At 45.7% G+C, this 12,831-nt stretch overlaps 1 protein-coding gene across 1 annotated transcript in view; it reads right to left on the bottom strand.

Moving 5' to 3' along the window:
- Positions 1–12,724, bottom strand: part of Atcay (ATCAY kinesin light chain interacting caytaxin) — a 25,708-nt gene extending 12,984 nt beyond the window's left edge. Inside the window, exons 1-3 of the mRNA XM_050123523.1 lie at positions 12,429–12,724; positions 10,223–10,351; positions 9,642–9,697 (exon numbers count right to left, since the gene is read on the bottom strand). Of these exons, the coding sequence (XP_049979480.1) occupies positions 9,642–9,697; positions 10,223–10,299 (133 nt within the window). The 5' untranslated portion in view covers positions 10,300–10,351; positions 12,429–12,724. The remainder of the gene's footprint in view (positions 1–9,641; positions 9,698–10,222; positions 10,352–12,428) is intronic.
- Between the last annotated feature and the right edge of the window lie 107 nt (positions 12,725–12,831).

Here is a 12,831-nt window from a genome sequence, read left to right as displayed (position 1 = left end):
CATATTGTAAGAATAACAACTAAAGAAATAAACAAATAGATAAAATATTTTAAAAAAAAATTGGAATAACCCAATGTACCTTATTAGATCACCATGGTTTAAAACTAGAAGTCAACAGCAATATTAATTCCAGAAACGCACAAACACATGGAAATTAAACAATGCTCACCAGAATCGTCAACGGGTCAAGGAAGAAATAAAGGGGGAAACTAAAGACTTCCTAAAATTCAATAAAAATGACCACACAACATACCCAAATTTATGGGACACAATGAAAGCAGTGTGAAGCTCATAGCACTAAACACCTACATAAAGAAGCTGGAAAAATTCCACACTAGTGAATTAACAGAACGTTTGAAAACTTTAGAACAAAAAGAAGCAAACTCACATAAGAGAACTAGATGGCAGAAAAATAATCAAATTGAGAGCTGAAATCAACAAAATAGAAACAAAGAAAACAATACAAAGAATCAATGAGACAAAGAGTTGGTACTTCGAGAAAATCAACAAAATAGACAAACCTTTATCCAAACTAACCAAAAGGCAGAGAGAGAATATCCAAATTAACAATATCAGAAATGGGGCTGGAGAGATGGCTCAGAGGTTAAGAGCACTGACTGCTCTTCCAGAGGTCCTGAGTTCAATTCCCAGCAACCACATGGTGGCTCACAACCATCTGTAATGAGGTCTGGTGCCTTCTCCTGGCCTGCAGGCATGCATACAGACAGAACATTGTATACATAATAAACAAATAAATATTAAAAAAAGAACGACAATCTTACTGAAAGCCATCTAAAGATTCAATGCAATGCCCATCAAAATCCCAGAAAAAGTCTTCAAAGACGTTGAAAGAACGGTACTCAACTTCCTTGGGAAAAGCAAAAAAAAAAAAAAAAACTCAGGATAGCCAAAACAATCCTGTGTAATAAAAGAACTTCTGGGGGCTGGAGAGATGGCTCAGTGGTTAAGAGCACTGACTGCTCTTCCAGAGGAGCCGGGTTCAATTCCCAGTACCCACATGGCAGCTCACAACTGTCTAAAGATCCAGTTGCAGGGTATCTGACACCTTCACATCAATGCACATAAAATAAAGTTAAATAAACCATAAAAAGTATTTTTAAAAAAACTTCTGGAGGCATCACAATTTCTGACTGCAAACTCTACTACAGAACTATAGTACTGAAAACAGCCTGGTATTGGCATAAGAACAGACAGGAGGACCAATGGAACTGAATAGAAGACCTGGATATCAATCCACACATCTTCAAACACCTGATCTTTAATAAAGAAGCAAGGGGCTGGAGAGATGGCTCAGAGGTTAAGGGCACTGACTGCTCTTCCAGAGGTCCTGAGTTCAATTCCCAGCAACCACATGATGGCTCACAACCATCTGTACTGAGATCTGGCGCTCTCCTTTGGCGTGCAGGCATACATCGAGGCAGAATGTTGTATACATAGTAAATAAATAAATAAATCTTTTAAAAAAAAGAAGCAAAAAATATCAAATGGAAAAAAATCATATTTAACAAGTGATGCTGGCATAACTGGATGTCAACATGTAGAAAAATGAAAATAGACCCATATCTATCACCATGCATAAAACTCAAGTCCAAATGGATCAAAGACCTCAACATAAAGCCAGCTACACTGAACCTTATAGAAGAGAAAGTGGGAAATACACTTGAATGCATTGGCACAGGAGACAACTTCCTAAATATAATCCCAGCAACACAGACACTGAGAGAAACAATTACTAAATGGGACCTTCTGAAACTGAAAAGTTTCTGTAAAGCAAAGGGCACCGTCAACAAGACAAAACTACAGCCTACAGAATGGGAAAAGATCTTCACTAGCCCTACATCAGAAAGAGGTCTGATCTCCAAAATATACAAAGAACTCAAGAAATTGGACACCAAAAGATCACATATTCCAATAAAAAAAAATGGAGTACAGACCTAAACTGAGAACTCTCAACAGAGGAATCTAAAATGGCTGAAAGACACTTAAGGAAATGTTCAACATCCGTAGTCATCAGAGAAATGCAAATCAAAACAACTCTGAGATTCCATCTTATACCTGTAAGAATGGCCAAGATCACAAACACTGATGACAACTTATGCTGGAGACGTTGTGGGGAAAAGGGAACATTCCTGCATTGCTGGTGGGAATGCGAGCTGGTACAACCCCTTTGGAAGTCAGTGTGGTGATTTCTCAGAAAATCAGGAAACAACCTCCGTGAAGACCCAGCAATACCACTTCTGGGTATATATCCAAAGGATGCTCAATCGTGCCACAAGGACATGTGCTCAACTATGTTCATAGCAGCTTTGTTTGTCATAGCCAGAACCTGGAAACAACCTAAATGCTCCTCAATCAAAGAATGGATAAGAAAAATGTGGTACATTTACAAAATGGAGTACTACACAGCAGAAAAAAATAATGACAGCTTGAATTTTGCAGGAAAATGGAGCTAGAAAACATTATTTTGAGTGAGGTAACCCAGACACAGAAAGACAATTATCACTTGTACTCATTCATAGGTGGTTTTTAAACATAAAGCAAAGAAAGCCAGCCTACAAACCGCAATCCCAGAGAACTTAGACAACAATGCGGACCCTAAGAGAGACTTACATAGATCTAATCTACATGGGAAGTAGAAAGTAGAAAAAGACAAGATCTCCTGAGTAAATTGGGAACATGGGGACCTTGGGAGAGGATTGAAGGGGGCAGGGGAGAGGCAGTGAGGTGAGCAGAGAAAACTGTAGAGCTCAATAAATATCAATAAAAAATACTCAATTAAAAAGGCAACTATTCATCTCAAATATTTTACAATTGAGTGGATTTTTGTATGTTGATGAAAATTTAAGGTCATTTTTGTTATAATGAATATATGTTTCTAAGGTATTGTACGTATTCAGCTCATTTAAAAATGTAATATAAAATTCTAGTCCTTGAAAGCTATTATTACAAACTGTTTAGAATAATTAAGAAATATAGGGTAGTAGTTAGTCATGTATAACAATTAAACTGTCATATTAGGGATGTTTTCAAGGTCAAACAGATATTTTAGATAGATGGGTCATCTTCAAACATTTCAGAGATCTTCAGAATATGGCATTTAAGTTGTTTTAATAACATAATGGCTTTTTATGACAACGGACATTTAAGAACCTCCACATGGAGTCTGATTTCTTTATGGCAAACATTGGTTACTGGACAAGAAACTGCCTTTGCCTCCACTGCTGACAGTATGTTGGCCAAACTGGACATACAGGACACAGAAAAGTAACTACCAAACATTGCCAAAACAAGGTGAGAGTTCTTCAAAATTCTTGCTTCACAGTAAACAGCTGTCAGTTATTCGAGGCCCATGAACAGAAGATGGATATCCCAATGTTACAGAGAAAACTTGGGGTGACTGTCCAAGCAGCCAGCTGTCCTGTCACTATTGGGGAATATTATTTTCAGGTGTGTGACTTTTGTTTATACTACATTTCTTTAACTCCATGAAGCTGTGTTTCTGTGCCTGTCTAATATGCCTGATGGTTCAAATAAAGAGATGAAAGACCAACAACAAGGCAGGAGCAAGAATAGGTGGGGTGTCAGGGATAGGGGAAATATGGGAGGAGAGAAGAAAGAGGAACTAGGGGCCAGTCACCCAGCCAGTCACAGAGTAAGAAGGAAAGTAAGACATACAGAAGTAAAAGCCCAGAAGAGCCAGGCGATGGTGGTGCATGCCTTTAATCCCAGCACTCGGGAGGCAGAGGCAGGCAGATCTCTGTGAGTTCGAGACCAGCCTGGTCTACAGAGCTAGTTCCAGGACAGGCTCCAAAGCCACAGAGAAACCCTGTCTCGAAAAACCAAAAAAAACAAAAAAAAGCCCAGAAGAAAAGTTAGTGGGGATAACCTAAGATAAGAGAAGGTGCCTGGAAACAGGCAGGACAGGCATAACTAAGCCTTCCTGTGTGATTTATTTGGGAGCTGGGTGGTGGACACCCCTGATGGAGGAAGGTCATTGGATAAGTAATAAAGAAACTGCTTGGGCTCATAGGCTAAAACATAGGTGGGAGGAGTAAACAGAACAGAATGCTGGGAGGAAGAGGAAGTGAGCTCAGACTCGACAGCTCTGCTCTCTGGAGCAGAGACGCCATGCTCCCCTCTCCCAGGTAGACTCTATAGCTCTGCTCTCTGAGGCAGACGCAATGAACTCCGACCCAGGATGGACATAGGTTAAGATCTTCCCTGGTAAGCCACCTCGTGGGCTACATAGATTATTAGAAATGGGCTAGTCCAGGTGCGAGAGTTAGCTGAGAAGAGGCTAGAATGGGCCAAGCATTGTTTAAATGAATACAGTTTGTGTGTTGTTATTTCGGGGCAGAAGCTAGCCAGGTAGCCAGGGTGCTGGGGACGCAACCCCGCCGCTCTTATTTCAACAAATGGCGCCCAGACGTGTGGAAAACTGAATCCACTGAAAGCCTGAGAAAGCTTGGGAAAGAGTAAAGCATGTTTTCTTGGTAGCAGCAATTTCTCGGGTCTGCTCTGCTTGCTAGAAGCAAGCAAGCACTCTCATCTAAGAGAGGCTTCCTGACTCAGCTTCATCTGCAAAACCCTGCAGCTCTTAAGAGGTCCTGCCACGAAACATTTAAATGGTGTTGATAAAAACCGACTGAATGCTTGTTCGTTTTCAGCAGTAGCAGGGAAAAACCTGTGTTGTTTTTAAAATGCCGGCTTTCTGGGCAGTCCTGCCAGGGCAAACTCTGACTGTTTGAGGCAGGATGGCCAGCTACAGAGAGAGGACTGGGTGTTGTCTGTTGTAGCTTGTTTGATGGCAAGGACCTTGAAACACTGTAGACTTGTGGCACTGAATGCGGCTCTGGCCGGTACCTCAGCCACAAGGTTGGAATGGCAAAAAGCTAAGGAATGGGCTACATCTAGCCGGCAAAGCCACAGCTTTAGTCCTACTGAGATTGTTTGGTAAATTAAAGACTCATGTGGTCAGAAAAACAGAGAGAGATACAGTAAAAAGAGATTCAAAGACAAAGAAAATTTTTAAATGATTTACAGTGTTAAAAATATATGCAGACTAAAAGTTAAAGTTCTTAAAGTAAAAAACAAAAATAAGGAAGAAAGAGAGTAGTTGGGTGTGGTAGTACACACCTTTAATCCCAACACTTGGGAGGCAGAGGGAGATTGACCTCTGTGACTTCAAGGTGTGGTAGCACACACCTTTAATCCCAGTGCCTAGAAGGCAGAGACAAACAGATCTCTGCGAGTTCAAGGACAGCCTGGTCTACAGAGTTATTCCAGGACAAAGAGATACAGAGAATATAAAATAAATGTAAAAATAAACGAAATAGAGGTTAAAATAAAGCATACAAAGATGGAAAATACACAGAGAATTTTGATACTGTATGCTATTATGCTCTGTTTGAATTGTTTGAATGCTGAGAAAAGAGCAACAGCTGCTAAAAGATATTTGTTTATAAATGCTGCTGAACTAAACCAACATAGATATTCTGAAAATGCCTTGACTTTGAAATTTGGATCTAAGGACATGATGCTTTGGAAAGGAGTTTCTTATTTTGTTTTCACAGAGGATGAGAGTCTGTGGGTTTCTTCTATCCAAATATGGTATGATAGACCACGCCCTCCTGAAAGGTTGCAGTGAATACCTTCAGAAAATTACTTCACTCAATTGACGACAGATGAACCTAGCACACAGGTTATACCCTGAAATATCTGAATAACAGCGCCCCCATTCAGCAGGAAGCAGTTTGGAGAGAAATAACTGTGCCCATATTCCCAAATATTGTTTATAAATGTTCTTTTACATTTAAAGGGGGATATGATATAGGTATAAGTCATTTGCATTAGTATAGATTCTGCTTTATTGATAGGGATTTAAGGTCAATTTTGTTATATGTATATGTGTTTCTGATATTGATTAAGGTATTGTGATTGTATAGTTCATTTAAAAATGTAATGTATATAGGTTGTTAATGGATAATCATTAATAATAGTCAAATTTATAGTTATGTTAGTTAGATTTTCTAGATATATAGATATATATTTGTTAGATAGGCATTCTTCATATCTTTCAAAGACTACAAAATATGCTATTTAATGTTTTAATAACTTAGGGTTTTTCATGACAATGAGACATGTCTGCTCCTGGCAGCACAAATCTACTTCAAGAAGATGGGCATCGAAGAGGATCCTTATGGAGTTGGATAGGCATTTGGGCAAGAAACTGCTCTTGCCTGGACTGTTGCATAAACTGGACACAGAGAACCCGCAGAGAGAGGACTGCTGAACTTGCCTAATGGTGAGATGGTCTTTCAGGGTTCCTGATTCATGAAAGAGTCTGTGAGACATTCTGCAGGACAAGCAGATAGTGACTGCCTTTGAAATTTCCTGCTTCGTGGAAATGTCTGCTGGAAACTATGGGCCTGTAGGCTGCAGATGGATGCCCCAATGGTACAGAGGAACTTTGGGTGACTGTCCAGGCAGCAAGATGTCTCTCATTTCTAGAGTTTGAAAGTTGCTTATTTCTTGTTTGCTTAGGTAATATTGTATCTTTCTGGAGTCTTTGATGGAGTTAAAGAACAGTTAGTTATAGTTTTTCTTAGTTATGATAAAGATTATTGTAATTTTTACTTGATAACTGTTTTGTTATATGTAATTTTGCTATGTTAAAGTTAAAGCCTTTCCTTTTTGTTTAAACAGGAAAAGGGGAAATGATGGAGGAAGGTCATTGGTTAAGTAATAAAGAAACTGCTTGGGCTCATAGGCTAAAACATAGGTGGGAGGAGTAAACAGAACAGAATGCTGGGAGGAAGAAGAAGTGAGCTCAGACTCGACAGCTCTGCTCTCTGGAGCAGAGACGCCATGCTCCCCTCTCCCAGGTAGACTCTATAGCTCTGCTCTCTGAGGCAGACGCAATGAACTCCGACCCAGGATGGACATAGGTTAAGATCTTCCCTGGTAAGCCACCTCGTGGGCTACATAGATTATTAGAAATGGGCTAGTCCAGGTGCGAGAGTTAGCCGAGAAGAGGCTAGAATGGGCCAAGCATTGTTTAAATGAATACAGTTTGTGTGTTGTTATTTCGGGGCAGAAGCTAGCCAGGTGGCCAGGGTGCTGGGGGCGCAGCCCTGCTGTTCCTATTACAACATACACCCCCCAAAAAAACCAAAAGAGTAAAACATCATGCAACATGTCATCTCTAAAGTTTTGGAAGTCGCTTGCTCTGTGCTTCCTACTTATTCAGGTAATAGTATATCCTTCCTGGGTCTCTGATAGAGTTGAAGACTATGTAGTTACATTTACAGCTTTCCTTGTTGGGAAATTCATAAAACAAACTTACATGAGAGATACAAAGATGATGGGGTTAAGAAACATAAAAGCTTAAATTGTTTATCTGTGAAAATGCTTTGAGGTCTGAAAAGACGGTTTAGCGTTGTAATACAGGTTAGGATAGAAAGTGGCTTAGACACACAACTGTGAGTGCACTAAGAAGACACACAGTGGAGTGTTTCCTTTGAATTTGCCAAATACAAATGGACTGGACATTGTGAATGCATGTTGCTTGATATTTGTCTTATTGTCTTACTCCGATACAGTTAAAACCTTTTTTATTTAGACAAAAGGTGAAAATGTTGTAGAATATTTGTTTAATCTTTAAAGATGTGTTGCTGTTTTACCTTGCTTGCCTCAGGCACCTGATTGGTCTAATTAAAAGCTGAATTGCCAATATATAGGGAGGAGGTGTTGATGGGACTTCCAGGCAGGAAGAGTAAAGTAGGAGGAGAAATATAGGCTGCAGGGGAGAAAGAAAAAGAGATGCCAGGGGAATACCAGGGACCAGCCAGCCAGAAACAGAGGAAGCAGGAAAGTAGACCATACAGCATAAAGGAAAGGTAAGCTGGGTGGTGGAGCACACCTTTAATCCCAGCACTCGGGAGGCAGAGGCAGGCGGATCTCTGTTAGTTTGAGGCCAGCCTGGTCTACAGAGCTAGTTCAGAACAGGCTCCAAAGCTACAGAGAAGCCCTGTCTAAAGAACCCTGCTACAAAATGTCAATGAGTAGAAATTAAATTAAGTTTAAAAAAAATTAGTGGGAGAAGCCTAAGCTAAGACGAACATTCATAACTAATAAGTCTCTGGGTCTTTATTTGGGAATTGATTGCCAGCCCAAAGAAAATGCCAACTCCAGGTCTCCATTTTCCAAGGACCCCGTGCTGGCCCCTCCAGAGGTCACTGTACTGCACAGGTTCGTGCCAGCAGCATCACCTTAGGCCTCAAACGCTTGGCTGAGGACCAAATCTCCCCTTTGGTGCTCGGATAACGTTTGGGGCTCTAAGATGGACGGGATGGGGTGTGGTGTTCCCTGCATGGGGAAGGAGCCTCTGCTGGAGTTTGAGTCACTCACTGTGTCCTCAGGATAACTGATTACCTGAGCACGTGGGAGTCTTAGAGAGTAGGATTGCCACGCCTTGAGGCCAACCAGAGCACAGGAGTTCAGTATGCAAGGACAATTAGCAAGACCCTGGTGAATTAAATGTAAAACAGAGCTGGGGGTGTGGTCAGGGAGGAGCCCCACCTAGAATCCCTCAGTGAGGGGCCATTGGAATGCCTCAGTATTAAATTCTGAATTCCAAACCGGGCGGTGGTGGCGCACACCTTTAATCCCAGCACTCGGGAGGCAGAGGCAGGCAGATCTCTGTGAGTTCGAGACCAGCCTGGTCTACAAGAGCTAGTTCCAGGACAGTAACCAAAAGCTACGGAGAAACCCTGTCTCAAAAATCCAAAAAATAAAAAATAAAAAAATAAAAAAAAATTTCTGAATTCCAGTCCAAGAACTACACAGCACTGAGGAGGGGAGATCTGAAGGAAGACGCACATGGGGGCATGGGCACACAATTAGGTCTGCTTCTACAAGCAGGCCACACCAAGGACCTTGGCGGTCAATGCTGACAAGTGTCTGCTGGAGAATTCTTCCTTGGCCCCAGGAGCTCGTCATCCCTATAACTAGGCCTAATCATAAGGTATGTCTCCACAACTGAGGCTTTCCTGGAACTTCCGGCAATCCCCCTGCCTCTCGGACTCCTGACATATCCAGACACAAATTTAAATACGTATTTTTCTAAGTGAAAAGGTTTGTGTACGGCATGTGCAAGTACAGAGAGCAGCGCCCTCAAGTGTTTCCTCAGTCCCCCTCCACCTCGTTCCCTGACCCTGCCGATCACTGATGAAGGCAGCCCAGGGAGCAGAGAGTACCAGGCATCCTCCTTTGCAGTATTAAAGTTGCAAACGACTCCACCATGTCTGATATCCCCGCCCTGAGGTTCTGGGATCTGAACTCAGGTCCTTAGAGCAGAACGGCAAGTGCGCTACATACTGAGCCATCCCCCGGTTTCAGCCATCCAGCTTGTTAGTTCTTCGGGGTTAGAGGCACAGAGACATCTGGAAACTGGCTAAAGGACACACAGTAAGACCCGCGCAGTGTTCATGTGGGTGTTCTCTTACCCCTTTGAGCCTCGCACGACAGCCCCCGCTAGACGCCTCACCCTGCATGCAACCCCAGACAACCATCTGCACCCTGAAAACAAACTCGCACTTCTGTGCACTCTGTAAGCTTACAGGAGTCTTCCGCGGCGCCGTCCAGCAGCCCCACCCCTGTGTCTTCAGGAAGAGGTCTGTGGAAACCCCGGGAACCACGCAGCAGGAGGAATGCAGATGGCAGGTTCAGTCAAAGGGGTTGAGAGAAAAGAAGAAAAATAAAATGCCATCAGATCAAGACAGTGATGCCTCAACTCAGCTCTCCCTTGGAAAGGATGGTTCAGGAATATAGAAAGATACCATTCAGAAGAGCCACGCCCCCAGCCCTCAATGGAAATTCTAGGCGGGGCTCCACCCTGACCACGCCCCCAGCTCCTGCTAGGGGTTTCTAAGCAGGGCTCCACCCTGACCACGTCCCTCCATTTTCCTTTCGATACAGGGTCTTGTTCTGCACCCCAGGTTGACCAGAACTCGTTGTCCAGAATCCTCTGTGGGAGCTGGGCTGCAGTTGCGAGGCCAGGTTATCATTCCCAGCCTGGCTACAGGAATTCACTGTCTGGGAGTCTTGAAGGAAGAGGTTCCAGAAGGCTCTGTCACCACCAGCATCTGTGGAAGCGGCCGGGAGCCGCGAGTCCCAATAACGCGGACACTGGCGCCCTCACCTGGGTAGATCCTCGTCCTGCCATTCATCCCTCACATCCACGTTTTCCATCCTCAGCGTGGCTTCCGTGGTCCCCATGGGAGCTGGAAAGAGAGGGCGGCTGGAAGCTTGGCTGACCTCAGAAGAGGATCTGAGGAAAAAAAGACAGAGTGATCTAGACAGCCATGGCTACAGCCACCACCTATGACACCGGTCTGCCTGTATGACCGAGCCATCCCACGACAGGAGGACACACAAGGGGGTTAGGACGCCCCGGCCTGCGCATTAACTCAGGCGAGGAGTTGAGCTCCAGACACAGACCCCCTCCACTGAGATCTCTCAAGCCCACCTTCTCTAGAGCAGCCCTGGAACCAAGCTGACCCAATCTCCTTCCTTTTCCTCGCATCTCAACTGTGGTGGAAATTAAAAAAGAAAGAAAGAAAAAGTGCAGGCGTTTGTGTACGAATGTGTATCAGGACTAACGTTCCGCGTTGTGATAGTCACTTCCAGAGAGGGACTGCTCTCTCACTTGCTTCTACCTGCTCCAGTCCACCCTCCCTCCAGTCCCGGGCTGCTGAAAGGGCAGCTTCCACCAAGCCGGAAGGACCCACAAAGTGGAAGAGACAACCAGGGGTTCAGCGTGTGTCCTAACCGCCATACTTCATCTGCAAATGGGTTGAATAAGTCATGGCCTCTCCGGGTGTTCTCCGAGCCTATCACCCCTGGTTCCCTCACTCCATAAAAACCAGTTGTTTATGTATTCACGGGTACATATATGCCAATAGAGGTCAGAGGTCATTCTCTACATTTGAAGCTAAGCACAGATCCCGGGACCCCGATCTCTGCCTCCCCAGGTATGGGATTACTTTTTTGTCCTCCAACTTTAGTGTGTGTGTGTGTGTGTTTTGCTTGCCTGTATGTCTGGGGTCAGGCTGTGATTACAGGCACGCACGTGCGTGCGTGCATGCATGTGTGCGAAGAGGTAAGGCTCTGTCTGGATAACCATGGCTCTCCTGGAACACAGGTAGTCCCACCTCAGCCTCCAAGAGCTGGGGTTTAAGGTGTGCGCCACCTTGCCCAACTTTGGTCACCTGTTCTGCCTGTGTGTGGGGTGTGTGCACAGTATGCAGAGTTCCGGGGAGCATAGTCGGCATGGCAACAGCTCCGGGTTCCCAGATGCCACCGCACTAGGCTTTTCTGCCAGTGTCGGGAATCAAGCTTGGCCAGCAGTTACCATCTTGCGCTCCATGCGGGTGCTGTATGGACTCCCCAGACTGTCTGATGGATGGACGCGCTTTGTGTTAGAGGCCAGTGTTGCGATACACACACACCCCACACGCAACTTAAGGACGCCCCCCAGACCAAACTTCGGCACCCACAGGGCCACATCTGTGAAATCATGGTTCCCCCCCCTTTTTTTAAAAAAATCTTAACAACAAGATTCCAGGGTCCGGTCACGGGAGGCCATCCCTAATCTGTTCCCTGATCCGGAGACAAGGGCCACTTGCCTGTCCCAGCTGTCAGTGACCACCAGGCCATCTGCAGCTGCTGACCGGGGTGTGTCTCTTGCAGCCCAGCCCGCGGTGGACCTGCAGGTGTGAGCCGAGGGGAGGCGGGCCTACTGGAATGTCATCACCCATTCATGGAGGAGCGACACACACAGTGCAGGAGAAAACACGACTCCCCTGTGTGTTCCAGGCCTCCCCCAGCGCAGCTGAGTCCAGTCCATTGTGTCTGTGCAGAGAGGGACACCGGTCCCTCCTGCCAAGCCAAGCCGGGTGGAAAGGGGAAGGACCCCTTCTACACACTTCCAAACACAGGTTGTGGTGGGGCTCCTGGGCGCTGGCGACAGCGGGGGATCAGAAATCCCTGGCAACTCCAGAAAGACAGCGCAGGTCCTTCCCTGGCCGTATAGCTACTGCTAAAAATCTGTCCTTTTCAATGTATATGCAGTTTTGATGTCTCCATGCCCGCAGTCAGGGTTATAAATAGAAAACACCCGACACCGCATGGGAGGTTTACCGCCCCCAGGATGCTCCGGTTCAGAGCTGGGGTTTTAATCCTTGGGGCTCTTCATTCTCCACCTCGGATCAAGCCCCGGCTGTTCGCCCCATCGCAGCAGCCATTCCGGGAGCCGCCAGCGTCTCCCGGATAAACCTTTCCCCCAGCTGGGCTGCGAGCGGGGGGAAAAAGAATTTACACTGCCAGAGTGCTAAAGGCCCACTCACCTCGGCGGCGGCTCCGCGCCGTCACTGAGACACAAAGGCGGGCTGGGTGCGGATGCAGGCGGGCATCTCGCGGGTGGTACCCAGGCCGGGGCCTGGCGGAAGGATGCTCAGGGGCAGGTCCACATCCAAGGAAGGTCACCCAGGGCGACGTGGCCAGCGGCACCCCAGCTCCCTGGCCCCGCTGGAGAAGGGGGTGCCCGGGTCAGTAGCAGCACCCCTTCCCCCCTACGGTCTCCGTGTCCCCCGCCATCGCAGCCCCGGGCCTGCGCGGCTTTGGCTCTCCCCCTTCCCGGATGACAGAGGCTCTGCCTGACCCCAGATAGTGAAGGAAGCTGCTTTTGTGTGCAGGGGGCGGGCCCAGGCCTGATAGACAGTTCCAGCCCCCCTGCTCGCATCCTCCTCT

The sequence above is a fragment of the Alexandromys fortis genome, unplaced genomic scaffold (genome assembly GCF_014885135.2).
Source record: "Alexandromys fortis isolate MF-2015 unplaced genomic scaffold, M_Fortis_MF-2015_v1.1 scaffold_221, whole genome shotgun sequence".
Taxonomy (NCBI): Eukaryota; Metazoa; Chordata; class Mammalia; order Rodentia; family Cricetidae; genus Alexandromys; species Alexandromys fortis.
The sequence above is the reverse complement of the archived record's forward strand: the minus strand, read 5'-3'. Positions and strand labels throughout refer to the sequence as shown.